Source organism: Octodon degus, unplaced genomic scaffold, assembly GCF_000260255.1.
Source record: "Octodon degus isolate 3935 unplaced genomic scaffold, OctDeg1.0 scaffold00005, whole genome shotgun sequence".
NCBI lineage: Eukaryota > Metazoa > Chordata > Mammalia > Rodentia > Octodontidae > Octodon > Octodon degus.
Window position 1 is genome coordinate 11,183,620 of NW_004524581.1, and position 13,532 is coordinate 11,197,151.

Consider the following 13,532-nt stretch of genomic DNA (forward strand, 5'->3'; position numbering starts at 1 on the left):
GGCGGCAGTGCGCCAGAGGCCGCGCTGGAGAGGAGGTAGTGGTAGGACCCACAGATCAGCAAGTGAGTTTCGAGGCCCTGTGTCAAGCGCTTTCTGCCCTCCCCAGCGCTTTCTAGAGGTTTGTTATCGCGTAAGAAGCAGATCTACGTCTACCGTTGCATCATTCTCATAGTTGTGTCTGTCTGCAGCCACCTGGGGCAGGAACTGAACTGCATTCTCCTCCCAGTGTGGGGCGCAGCTCCCATTGTGGAGTGAATGCTTGTGTGAATCCATCAGTCATTCCATCACATCTGATACTGGTAATGAGCTAAGCAAGCTGAAGTGGGCCTGACTGTAGATCAGTGCCCAAGGCCCTTCCAGTCTGTGCACACGAGCAGCCATGCTGCAAGCAGGTTGGGCATCTCCCTAACCAGGACTCCAGCGCGCAGGATCTGCTAGGGTGTCCCACAGAGCCTCCTTGGGCTCCTCCTCTGCCCAGGCCCCACTGCCCCTTGGCTCTGCACCAGCTCTCCCTCCCCCACGTCCTGGACACCCCCCACACTCTCTTACTGCCCACAGCATCACCCAAGCACCTGTCCTCTCCTACCCAAACTCTGGTCACCCCTCCAGGCCCAGCTCAGATCCTTCCCTGGTCAGCATCCCTGGTCCTTTCTGTCCACCCTGTTTGGCTCCCATACTGGCCTAAAGCTGCAACCCGCTGGTTCTTTGTTGGGCTCTTCTGTTTTCCTGAGAGCTGGGGATGAGGGGCTCCTCCCCATGTGGTTCTGAGGTTCTACCACAAGCTGGGTGTGGAGAGGTGTTCACTGCCATAGAGGGGACCAGGGGTCACAGGAGAGGGAGGAAAAGCCTGCTGTGCCCAGTGTACCCCAGCCCTGATTTGCTGGCCCTTTATGGACCTGGCACCCCTAGGTGACCCCAGGGTGAAGGCAGACAGAGTCCAGCAGCGTCAGGAATCAGGCTGTTGGAACAGACTGGGAGCCAAGAGTTATGGGTGGCTTCCAGGTGTCCTGAGCTGTGTCACGAGCTCTCTGGGGGCTCCTGGCCCTGCCTCTGGGGGTGGGAAGGCCACAGGAGAGGAAAAGTGAGTGTGTCATGTTATTACTCAGTGGCCTTGTGCAGGCCCAGTCCCTCTGGAGCCAGAAAGGACACTGGGTTGGGACAGGAGTGTCAAGGGTGGCCAAGACATAATCCAGGTGCCTCAGCATGATGCTGGCCTTGTGACCCCACCTAGATACTCCTTATCCTTCCTGTTGGCAAACCACATGTTCTCTTCCTCCCAGGGAGGGGACTAAGGTAACTGAGATCAAGGGCACTATGCCTTCTTTCCATCTGGCTGCCCTTTGGCAGAGGTGAGGAGGGGGTTACTCTAGGGTGACCCAACCAGAGGTCACCTTCCAAGAGCACTTCCCCCATTTCTTCTACTTCCTCCCCACCACACTGTCCAGCCCTGAGTCTCTGGGGGTTGCATCAGGTAAGACGTGCATTGCCCAAGGTGTGGGACCAGTTCAGCAGCCTCAAGCCCACTTTCCCTAAAGCCTGGGGCAAGGCGGGATGACTCACAGAGAGAGCCTTTGAGGCCTGACTTCCTTCTCATCCAGAAGCCAGAGGGAGGCAGACCATACCCTCCCTGGGTCTGGTCCAGAAGCTGGAGGCCTGCAGGGCAGCTCTGTGAAAAATCCCTCTCTTACCCTCAGCAGCTTACATGATGGTCAGACCTACTTTCAGGGAGCTGGGAGGTGGCTCAGAAATGGTGGGATTCTCTCCCTGCCTGCAGATGGTGCTCTTGTGCTCTTGCCAGGGACCAAGGGACTCCTGGGCCCCTCACCAGTGATCAGTGCCTGTAGCTTCATTGTCACTGTTCAGGAGAAGCAGCCCAAAGCTTGTGCTGGGGTGGCTTCTGGTGTTCATCCCACATGCCAGCTTTAATCACTAGGCTTCTGGCTGATGAGGATCAAAAGCCTGCATCTGACCTCAGTAATGATTGATTAGTGATGTCTTCCACAGGCATAGACATAGCAGTAGTGGTGTGAGTGCTATCTGGATGCAAATACCAGCCTGTGACTTCCTTCCCTCACCATCTTGATCTACCTCAGTCCCTCTAATGCCTGAGCAAGGCACCTGACCCTGCTGTTCTCCTCAGGCCACCACCCATGTGTATGTGACCATTGTGGATGAGAATGACAATGCCCCCAAGTTTCAGCAGCCTCACTATGAAGTATCACTAGACGAGGGCCCAGACACAGTCAATGCCAGCCTCATCACTGTCCAGGCACTGGACCCAGATGAGGGGCCCAATGGGACAGTTGTCTATGCCATCATCGCGGGCAACATCATCAACACCTTCCGGATTGGCAGACGCACAGTGAGCAGCTGACAGTGGGGCCTGGGAGGAGGGCAAGACTCCCCTGGGGGTTGGCAGGTGCTCGGCAGCATCGTGGGATGGGGAATGCGGGTTGAGTCTGTGGACATTGGGGTCCCGGGTGGGAGAGCCCTCATCTAGAGGGTGCCAGGCCCCTGTGGTGCCAGGGTGTCCAGGCCTTGTACCTTCTGTGCCAATTAGAGGGTGCCCAGGTCCACTACCCATCCCCCACTGACCCACCCTTGTTCCCTCTGTGTCCCCCAGGGCATCGTCAGTGCCATCAAGGAGCTGGACTACGAGATCAGCCACGGCCGCTACACCCTGATAGTCACCGCCACGGACCAGTGCCCCATCCTGTCCCACCGCCTCACATCGACCACCACGGTGGGTGGGCAAGGCACAGCTCCAAAGTGCTGCCTGGGGGTACAGGACCCAGGAAGCTCCTGTGAGGGACAGGAATAAGGGGAAGAACGTTCCGAGGAGAATGCCTACATCCAGGAGGTCTGCTCCTGGCCAGCAGCTCTCCACATTAGTTGTGTGGCTTTGAAGAGGCCCCTGAACCTCTCTGTGTGGCTGTATCTAATCAGACCCAAAGCCCTGCCTTCCATCTCTTTACGGGAAAAGCATAAACTCTGATCAAATGAATAAGGACTCAAATCCATGCCCTTTCACTTCCTAGCTGTGAGAACTTGGCCAAGCCACATAACCTCTCTCAGCTTCAATTTTCTCACCTGCGAAAGAGGGATTCCCAGGTGTCATGACACATGCCTGTAGCCCCAGCACTTAGGAGGCTGAGGCAGGAGGATCGCCATGAGTTTGAGGGCAGCCTGGGCTGCATAGTGAGTTCAAGGCCAGTGTGAACTATATAGGGAGACCCTGTCTCAAAAAAAGACCCCCACCCCGTGTCCATGAGCCCCACCAGTTGGCTATACAAGGCCACGTTAGCAGGTGAAGGAGCTGATGACCCAGCCGAGGCAGTACACGTGGGGCCCACACACACTGGCTGCGAAGTGGCCCCAGGAGAGCCTTTCCACCATCTCAGGTGCTGGTGAATGTGAACGACATCAATGACAACGTGCCCACCTTTCCCCGGGACTACGAGGGACCCTTTGATGTCACTGAAGGCCAGCCGGGGCCCAGGGTATGGACCTTCCGGGCCCACGACCGGGACTCGGGCCCCAATGGGCAGGTGGAGTACAGTGTGGTGGACGGCGATCCACTGGGTGAGTGGGGTCCACACCAGTGGCAGGGGTGCAGAACCCAGAGGCCTCTTGCCATGCACGCGGGTACCAGGGGAAGGGTGGAGCTCCAGACACACTCCAGATTGGCACTGCATAATTTTGCCTCGGTTTACCCACCCACAAGATGGTGGGAATCATCTTCTCCCACTACTTTCTTCGTAAGGACAGGGAACAGAGATTGTAGTCCTGGAGGGTCATGGGCCCCATCTAATAGAAAATGGCAGGGCCAGGATAGGCGTTGTGGTGCATGCCTGTAATCCCAGCACTCGGGAGGCTGAGGCAGGAGGATCACTGTAAGTTCAGATCAGCCTGGGCTATACAGTGAGTTCAAGGCCAGCCTAAACTATATATGAGAGTCCACCTCAAAAATCATAAAAAGGGGCTGGAGAGATGGCTCAGTGGTCTAAAGCACCTACTTGAAACAAGCTTGGCAAAGCACAGGGACCTCGGTTCGATCCCCCAGCACCACATGCCAGCCAGCCCTGACCCCTGGTGGGCTGAGCTGGCCACACACACACACACACACACACACAATAAATAAATGTAATAAATAAAAATTAAAAAATATATATATATATATATTTAAAAAAATCATAAATAAAGGGGGGGAGCTAGCTAGATAGCTCAGCTGACTAAAGTGCCTGACTAAAGTTAGGCAGAGTGCCGCAGCCAGGGTTTGATCCCCAGCATGCTGTTCTGGCTCCACCCCCAGGGCACACTGAGATGGCAATTAAGACTGGGCATAGTGTCATGCACCTGCAATCCCTGGGGAGTTTGGGAGGCTGAACACAGGTGGATCACTACAAGTCCAATCTATGTAGTGAGACCCTGTAGACCCTGTACCAAATGCATTAAAAAAAAAACCCCGTAAATAAATAGATGGACAAATATTCAAGAAAATAAAAATGAGATTCAGAAATCCAGATCTTTGTCAAACATCCTGACTTTCTGTGACTGTTTACTGAGCATCTACCACGTGCTGGCTGTGTGCCAGGTGTCGAGGACAACGGCAAGTTTCAGCTGGGGGACATAAGCCACAAGCTCCCCTAGCGATGGCTTTTCAGGGTTCTGTATTTCTCTTTTATCTGCATATTTAATCCTCCCACAGTACTTGGGAAGTTCTCTTATTCTCTCCGCAAACTGTTTTTTCCCCGTTGTGCTATTGTCTCATTTTTCACTTATCCCACCTTATCGTAGTCTTTCTAACATCTGTGGAATCCAGTTTTCATGTTCTCTTCTTAAGATTTTCTTGTTAAGATATTTGATCTTTCTCCCTCTTTTTGGTACCAGGGGTCAAGTTCAGGACCTTGCACTTGCCAGGCAGACACTTATGCCACTGAGCTGTCTCCCTGGACATTATCCCCCAATATTTGATCTTTGCTTTTTTTTTTTTTTTTTTTTTTTCAGAACCAGGGATTAAATTTAGGCTCTTGTGCTTGCCAGGGAGGCACTTATTCTACTGAGCCATCTCCCCAACCCCCAGATTTTGCTTTATTTTTATTTTTTGCAATTATTTGATCTTTGAAAGCACCCATATCTTGTAATTGACTCTCTCGTCTTCACATTGGTCTCTTCTGTCCATTCTTTTTTTTTAGACAGGGTCTCACCTTGCAGCCCAGGCTGGTCCTCCTGCCTCAGCTCCCAAGCACCACCACCTGTTCTACGAACATAATTTTTTATCTCCTATATTTCTATTTGGAACATTTCGTGGACTCCAATCTATGCTAAACAGGTCATTCATGTTTTATATTATTTTGTCTAGCTCAGCTAGCTTTTCTTGTCTTCTGTGAGATCCCAGTTGCTTTATTTATTACCTCAAGTATCTGATTAGTGATGTCTTCTATAAGTGTAGTGAGAGCCTTTTTTTTTTTTTTTTTCTTTTTTTTTTTTAATTTTAGGGAAGGGTCTACAGGGTGTTCAGGGTCTGTTTACAGCCTCCCAAGAGCTGGGATTACAGGTGTGCACCACCGCACCCAGTCCCAATTGCTGTCTCAGCGGGCCCTGGGGGATGGGGCCAGCACAGCAGACCCGGATGCATTAATCCGCTGAGCTATTTGGACGGCCCTCTGAGAACCTTATTGATCTGCTTTTTTTTTTTTTTTTTTTTGGCAGAACCAGATCTGCTTTTTGTCTTATTATCCTCTGGTGTCATTCAACTGTGTGGTTTTTGCTTTTCTCCCCCTCACTACCTCATGGATGGATTTGGGGAGGGTGGGGAGTCTGGGGAGGCCAGATTTTTGTTGATATGTTGATTTTTTTTTTTTTTTCTTATTTCTGTCGTTTTTTGTTTGTGTGTGCTGTGAGGGTCGCAGTCGCTTTTAATGGAAAGACTTCGCTGCTGATATGGAGAGCTCTGTAGTCAGCTTTTCAGCGCTATTCTAAGGGTGTGGCTAACTGTAGTCCTTTGCCTCTGACCCAAGATCCAACCACTTTTGGTAACTGAGGAGGGGAGGATTGGCCCAGCGCTCGGTTCTCGGGAACAGACTGCAGTATTAATACCTCAAGGGTAACGGAGATATTGGCACACAGAGAAAACCTGTTACCGTAGTAGGGACAACCGTGTGACTTTAGGTTCAATACCACATGCAGAGCCAGCCCTGCTCCCAAGACCGGCTGAGCAGCCACAGAGTCAGGACAGTGGCACACGCCTGTAGTCCCAGCGCTGAGGAGGCTGAAAACAGGAGGGTCACTATGAGTCTCAGTTGCATAGTGAGACCCTGTAACATTAGAAATCATAATAAAAAATAAATAAAATATAGTATAAATCCTCAGACTAAGCAGCTATTGACAAACAGCAAATATCTACTAAACTCAGTAACTATGCCTTCATTAGTGATCGAAAAGATACCATGACTAATGGTAGAAAAGAATTCAGCAAGAAGAACAGTGTCAATTGTGTAAAGATTGATAAAGCTTAGTGGTTATGTTATCAAGATATTGGGGGCTGGGAATGGGAGAATGCAAGAAGAAAATTGTAACAATGGTAGATAAGGAGAACAGAAAAATGAAACAAAGGATTGGATTAAGGAGTGAAAGGATATTTATAGAATTAGATAAAGATAGAAAAGAAAAAACCCAGAAATAGATTTTTTGAAGGGTAAGAAAAGCAAAATAACATGGAGAAAAATAAAATAAAATAAATCAGAGCAAAAGCCAAGCATGGTGGTACACATCTATAATCCCAGCACTTGGGAGGCTAAGGCAGGAGCTCACCGTGAGTTTGAGGCTAACCTCAGCTACAAAGTGAGTTCAAAGCAAGCCTGAGGGGCCGGAGAAATAGCTCAGTGGAATAAGTGCTTGCCTGGCAAGCATAAGGTCCTGAGTGTGATCCCTGGTGCCACCAAATAAATAAACAAACAAAGCCGGCCTGAACTGCATAATGAAACCCATTTCAAAAAACAAAGTAAGTGGGGGAGGGGGGTTAGCATAGTGGCACAGTGCCTGCCTGGCAAGCACAACATCCTGAATTTGATTCCTGGTATGAAAAAGAATACAAACGAAAGTGGAGAGGAAAGGTGAAGGGAGTCATTTCTTGCCACTTCAACTCGAGAGGAGCAGTCCCCCTTGCTCATGCTCTCGCTACCCACCTGCCTAGTTCTAGGGTTTGAATCCCAGGGCCTTTGCTTTGCACGGAGCTACAGCCCTGTTTCCTAGCACCCACCTGTTTCATTTCATTTTGTTTTGTTCAGCTGAGACAGTACCATTAAGTCACTAAGTTGCCTAAGCTGGGTTTGAACTTGCGATCCCCCTGCCTCAGCCTCTAGCATGCAGGCCCACAGGCATGCTCCCAGGGCCCTCTGGCTCTCTCTGCTCTCCAGAGCAAGGCCCAGCCCCTTCTCTGCTTTGGGGCCCTCGTGTGCTTCCGTGTTTCCTTCCCCGCCCCCCCCCAAGTCCCGCTTGGCTGGCTCTAGGGGTGCTGTTGGGAAAGCCCACTAGCCCAGGGGCTGCAGTGGGCAGAAGCCAGAGCCCAGGGTTTGAGTCCTGGATTTGTCATTACCTTGCTGTGTAGAGTGGACAAGGGCTTACCCCCCTCCTCTGAAGCCCTGCATGGTTTTCCAGAGGACACACGGGACTGGATAGGTCAGAGTCTGAGAACCCGAGGTCTTACTCAGTGACGTTTGGGCTTCAGCCCAGCCAAAGACTGATCTTGGGACCAGGCAGGAGCAGAGACCTTGCGGTAAGGAAGCCTGGGTCACCTCAGGCCTGGGCAAACCCTCTCTGTGCCCAGCTGAGGCCCCGTGCCACGAGGTCACCATGAGCAGAACATTGATTGGTAGTAGCTTTACCCTTCTCCGCATCCTTGTTCACAAGCTATGGCACTGGGGAGAGGTGGACATTTATACAGTGCCTCATGCCTTCCGCAGTCCATGCTGACCAGAGGTGAGGAAGGGCGTACGTGTGGAGAAGGGGCTCGTGCTTTTCTTTTCTTTCTTTCTTTCTTTCTTTTTTTTGCAGAACCAGGGATTGAACTCAAGCTCTTGTGCTTCCCAGGGAAGTGCTTATTCTACTGAGCCATCTCCCTGATCCCCTGTTCATGCTTTTCTGTATCACCATCTCAGCCAGGTCACTCTTGGGCCTGCACGGGCTGGTCAGCCTGGAACGGCAGACAGGTTGAGGCAGGGGCACCTTCGCCCACTTGCACCCCAAGGGCTTACCTGTTTCCCTGTCTTGTGCTGCCCACGAGGAACTGAAGCCTGTGGCAATGGAGGAGCCGCCCACCAGTGCCCATTGTCCCTGGCAGGCAGGAGGCCGCCAGAGGAGGGGAGAGGCTGGGCTGCCTATGCTGCCTGGACAGCCCTGCTAACTCGACTTCTCCGTGACTCCCAGGGGAGTTCGTGATCTCCCCCGTGGAGGGGGTGCTGCGGGTGCGGAAGGACATGGAGCTGGACCGGGAGGCCATCGCCTTCTACAACCTGACCATCTGTGCCCGCGACCGGGGGCTGCCCCCGCTCAGCTCCACGGTGAGTCTGCACCCTGTGCTCTCCATGGAGCCCCATGCAGGCAGCGACACCCCTGTGCCCAGAGAACCACGGCTCAAGGGCCAGGCTCGGGGATTCTCGGGGTCCTGCCCATGCTCTGCCTGCCCTCCTCATCCTTATCTCCTCACCTTTTATTGAACCTTTTTTTTTTTTTTTAATGTATTTGGTACAGGGTCTCACTATGTAGATTGGGCTCGTAATGATTCTCCTTTTTTTAGCCTCCCAAAAACTGGGATTGCAGGGGTGCACCACCACGCCCAGTCTCAATTGCTGGCTCAGCTCACCCCAGGGGTGGGGCTGGCATGGCACACCGGGAATCAAACCCCAGCCACTGGGCTCTGCCTAAGCAGGCACTTTAATCTGCTGAGCTATTTGGCTGGCCCTTGGACCTTAATCTTCCTTCTTCTGTCCCTCCTCTCACCATCCCTTTGTTACTCTGCTCCACCTCTCATCACCCCCTCCTTGGTGGCCATGTCCACTAGCCCGGCTTTCTGCCTCTCTCTCCACTTGGCCCCAGATGCTGGTGGGGATCCGAGTGTTGGATATCAATGACAATGACCCAGTGCTGCTGAACTTGCCCATGAACATAACCATCAGTGAGCACAGCCCCGTCACCAGCTCTGTTGCCCACGTTCTGGCCAGTGACGCAGATAGCGGATGCAACGCGCTTCTCACCTTCAACATCACTGCGGGCAACCGGGAGAGAGCCTTCCGTATCAATGCCACGGTAGGCGTGGGACCCCGGAGGACCCAGCCCGTGGGAACCAGGCTGTCCCCAGGAGGAGGCTTTTGATGGCTGTGGCCCAGCCCTATTTCCTCTTCTTCTACAGGGATCAAGAAGCCATGGACAGGCAGGGAATCTTGGATTCCCCAGTGAGCCCTGTTAAAAGGGGAATTCCTTAGCCTGATCATATCAAGCTGAGTTTGAGTAAAAAGAAAACAAAACAAAGCAGAAGCATTCCCCGGTGTGGCAGCCCCTGGCAAGAGCCAGGAATTCTTGCCAACGACCTGACCAATTGGCAGTAATTAGAGCAACCTATGGGGCTGCAGCTCCATCAATCAGCACTCACTGGCTTCCAAGAGAATCAGTGTATTGGCCCCAGGCCTTCCTGCAGTCAACCAAAGCACAGTCACTGATTAAACTCTACACAGTTCAGTCTGTTAGTGCCTCTCCCAATGAGTGGCCTCTTACAAATGTATTCAACAGAGGTATAGTTATCTCTGGTATCCATCTGGGCTCATCCTGGGACTCTCACTTGCAGAGATGGGGCCTGTGCCTCTGGGACCACGTGGGTGTTTTCCCCTGCAAGAGCCTGCTGCCCACACTGGGCCAAGTGGACCACCTCTTAGGTGCATGGGGGGGACTCACACCTCCCCTAGAGCTGCAGGCGGGGCATTTGGGCACCTGTGGGTCAGAGGCCAAAGCAGGGGCCAAGTGGTAGCTTGGCTCACCAACCCCATGCATTGCAGACAGGGATCGTGACTGTGAACCGGCCCCTGGACCGCGAGCGGATCCCAGAGTACAAGCTGACCATTTCTGTGAAGGACAACCCAGAGAACCCACGCATAGCCAGGAAGGTGAGGCTGGGGGTTCTTAGGGTACAGTGGGGACTGGGGGGCCCACAGAGAGAGCACATCACTCCTCCTGTGGGATGCAGGGCCAGGCTGAGGAGCACAGGCTTTGGAGCAGGGACTGGCTTCAAATCCCAGCTCAAACAGCCCATGGCTATGTGGCTTTGGCAGACTGACTTCTCTTTGCCTCTATCTTCTGCAAAATGAAGACCTCACCTACCCAAAACTGTGGTGAGGGCGAAGGAGGCCACACAGAAATGCCTCAGCACTGCTCCTGGCTCATGGCCCACACTGATACCTAGACACACACTGTAATTACGCACATGAGCCCACACCCACCCAAGTCCACACACTGAGGCTCTGAGGCAGTTGTGTTTGCCTTCCAAAGTCGAGACAGGAGTGCATGTTGCATAGCCAAGCACCCCTATGGGGCTAGTGTCCACCTCCTCCTTTCACCTCTGAGACTGGGGCAGAGCTCTAGCCTTGTTCATCCCAGCTCTGCTCCTCACTGTAAAGCTCAGCCAATGCACTGCTCTTCCCGGGCCTCAGTTTCCCCATCTGTCCAGCCAGAGGAGCCTTCAGGCTAAAGCAGTCAAGGCCTCTCTCTCGGTGGACTCAGCTTCCTTCCTTGCTCTGGTTTCCCAGCTCCTTTTCTCTCCTGCTTCTTCTCCCTTGTCCTCATTTCCTTCCTTCTGTGGATGTTTCAGGGGCTCAAGGCCCCCAAAAGGGAAGCGGCAGCACTGCGTGGTGGGACGTGGAGATGAGGGAACTCGCTGGCCATGCAGCTTTGACTGTCGCCTCCCTCTGTGCCTGGGCCCCACCTTTGTGGCCTGAGAGGCATGAAGCGCAGTGCTGTGACAGCTCCGTCCCAGTGTGAGGCCTTGAGGTTCTGGGATTCAGACCCACTTTCCCGCCAAAGACTGCCCTTACCAGTAGAGAACTGATCGTACGACCTTAACCTCCTCTCCACTAAGCAGTTAAAGCCCCCATTTGCTGGGATTGAAAACTGAGACCCAGACAGAAGGAATGACTGACCCAGGGTCACCAGTAAGCTGCTAGCAGAGCAGGGCTTGAGCCCAGTCTCTGGACCCTCAGTGTACACTCCTGATGGCCAGCCTCGGTGTCCCACTGTCCCACTCCCCTTTGCTGGAGTAGGGCCCTCAGCCTAGTCCTGTCCTGCACCCACAGGATTTCGACTTGCTGGTGGTCTCTCTTTCGGATGAGAATGACAACCACCCCCTCTTCACAGAGGGCACCTACCAGGCTGAGGTGATGGAGAATTCTCCTGCAGGTAGGTGCTGGGCCTGCCCACGGTCTCCTGGCCCAGCCAAGGGACACCAGGACCTCAGGTGCCAAGTCTGTCCCACATACATGATGGTGTATAGAATCCAGTGGGTACAGAAGGTATGGTGGGGGTAGGGAGATGGAAGCAGCTCAGAGGTCTGGGGACTGGGGCTGCCAGGCCTCTTAGGGGCCACTAAAGAGGCCGCAGGTCTGGCTGGAAGAGACAGTTGTGGTCATTGGTCCCCAAAGTGGTCTGAGAACAGCCCTGTGCTTTCTGGGGCAGAGGCTCTGGGGGGCATCTGTCATCAGAGATGGGGGACTAGGGGCCCTAGATCTGCCAATGTAGAGCCTTGCCCTCCCCACGTGCACTAATCAGGATCTGACATTTAATATCCCCCCACCTACCCACCCAGTGCTCAAAGCTTGGGTCAGAGTCAGAGATGAGCTGAGATACAGGGAGGTGTCAGGGAGCCCCAGCCCCTCCCAGGGAGTGGCCAGCCTCAAAGGCAGCTGGGAAGCACACGTGGCTCTGGCATCCCAGGGCCTTGCTCACCACTCTTGTGTTTTCTCCCAGTAGGGCTTTGAGGCCTCTCCCCAGGCATCTGCGTTCAGTCTGCCAGGGCTGCCGCAGGCCCACCAGAGGCCTCCCCACCCTGTCCGCCTCACCTCCTCCCCTCTCATCCATTGTCAGCCATGGCTCACTGGGTTGGGCTGGGGAGGGGGGAGGGAGGCATGGGTCGGCCTGTGGTGATGCTTTTCCTCCTGGCCCAGGGACTCCCCTCACAGTGCTCAATGGGCCCATCTTGGCCCTGGATGCGGATGAGGATGTGTACGCTGTGGTCACCTACCAGCTGCTGGGCACTCACAGCGGACTATTTGACATCAACAATGTCACAGGTGAGGCCTCTACACCCCACCAGCTCCCCTAAGACTGGCTCAGGATACACTGGGTCCCACTGCTAGATCCAGGGCATCATCCTTGGTGCTAAAGATCCTGTTTCTGCAGCCTGCATCCCCATCCTGCAGCTCCTGGGGAGGTGGGAGGAGCCAGAAGGAAGCTAGGCGCAGAGGCAAAGGGCCTGCCTAGGCACCAGTCCTCAGCCAAGGCACACAGCCCCCAAGCCTCGCCCTTCCTCTCCAGTAAGCTAGGCAACCCTCAGCTGGGCGCTATTCCAGGCAGCACCCTGGAGAACTGCTAAGGACAGCCATGCAGGGACAGCTAAGGGGACACGCAGTCCCTCCCAAAACAGGTGGCTGAACACTTGGGAAAGGAAGTCATTGTGTTGTATCCTCTGCCCCTCTGTCCTCTCCAAACCCATCATGCTCCTGTCCTAGTCTGTCTCCCTCCACCCTGGTGGCTCTTACCATCTCCCCTTGCACCTCTTTCCTTTTATGCCTCTCCCTGGCTGGTGGCATGGGGTGCCAGGTCTGGTGACTGTGAGGTCAGGTGTCATCATTGACCGGGAGGCCTTCTCACCCCCCATGCTGGAGTTGCTGCTGCTGGCTGAAGACATTGGGCAGCTCAATGGCACAGCACAACTGCTTGTCACCATCCTGGACGACAATGACAACTGGCCCACCTTTAGCCCTGCTGCCTTCACTGTCCACCTGCTGGAGAACTGCCAGCCAGGTAATAAGGGTCACGTCCTAAGCACCCACCAAGCAGGGGTTGGTGTCAGAGGATACTGGGAGTCTACAAGGACACAGAACTCACTTCTGGGGAGAGAAACTGGCAGTGGGGAGAGTGGGGAGCCCATGGGGTAGGAGTCAGGTGACCCAGCACCCAGCGCCTTGTGAGCCATGGCTTACTATGTGTGTAGCATGGTGTTTAAGAATGTCCCAAAGCCGAGTGTGATGGATCACCATGAGCTGGAAGCCAGCCTGGGCTGCATAGTGAGTTCAAGGCCAGCCTGAACTATGTAGCCAGATTCCCTCTTTTTAAAAAGTTCCTGGGCTGGTGAGATGGCTCAGTGGTCTAAAGCACCTACTTAGAACAAGCTAAGCCAAGCAAAGCACAGGGACTGCGGTTCAATCCCCCAGCACCACATACCTGCCAGCCCCACCCCCTGGTGGGCTGAGCTGGCCACACACACACAA

The 13,532-nt window shown here is 53.7% G+C and overlaps 1 protein-coding gene across 8 annotated transcripts in view; it reads left to right on the top strand.

Moving 5' to 3' along the window:
- The window catches only part of Cdh23 (cadherin related 23), a 373,574-nt gene that overhangs the window by 335,416 nt on the left and 24,626 nt on the right, over positions 1-13,532 (top strand). For 6 of the 8 annotated variants that reach the window (XM_023718494.1, XM_004623978.2, XM_023718498.1 and 3 more), the window contains 9 exons: positions 2,141-2,362; positions 2,624-2,743; positions 3,402-3,582; positions 8,428-8,561; positions 9,097-9,306; positions 10,050-10,157; positions 11,340-11,442; positions 12,207-12,332; positions 12,862-13,065. In XM_023718494.1, coding sequence (XP_023574262.1) covers positions 2,141-2,362; positions 2,624-2,743; positions 3,402-3,582; positions 8,428-8,561; positions 9,097-9,306; positions 10,050-10,157; positions 11,340-11,442; positions 12,207-12,332; positions 12,862-13,065 — 1,408 coding nt within the window. Of the gene's footprint in view, positions 1-2,140; positions 2,363-2,623; positions 2,744-3,401; positions 3,583-8,427; positions 8,562-9,096; positions 9,307-10,049; positions 10,158-11,339; positions 11,443-12,206; positions 12,333-12,861; positions 13,066-13,532 lie in introns of those variants that run through there. The other 2 variants (XM_023718509.1, XM_023718511.1) reach the window with 2 other exon arrangements.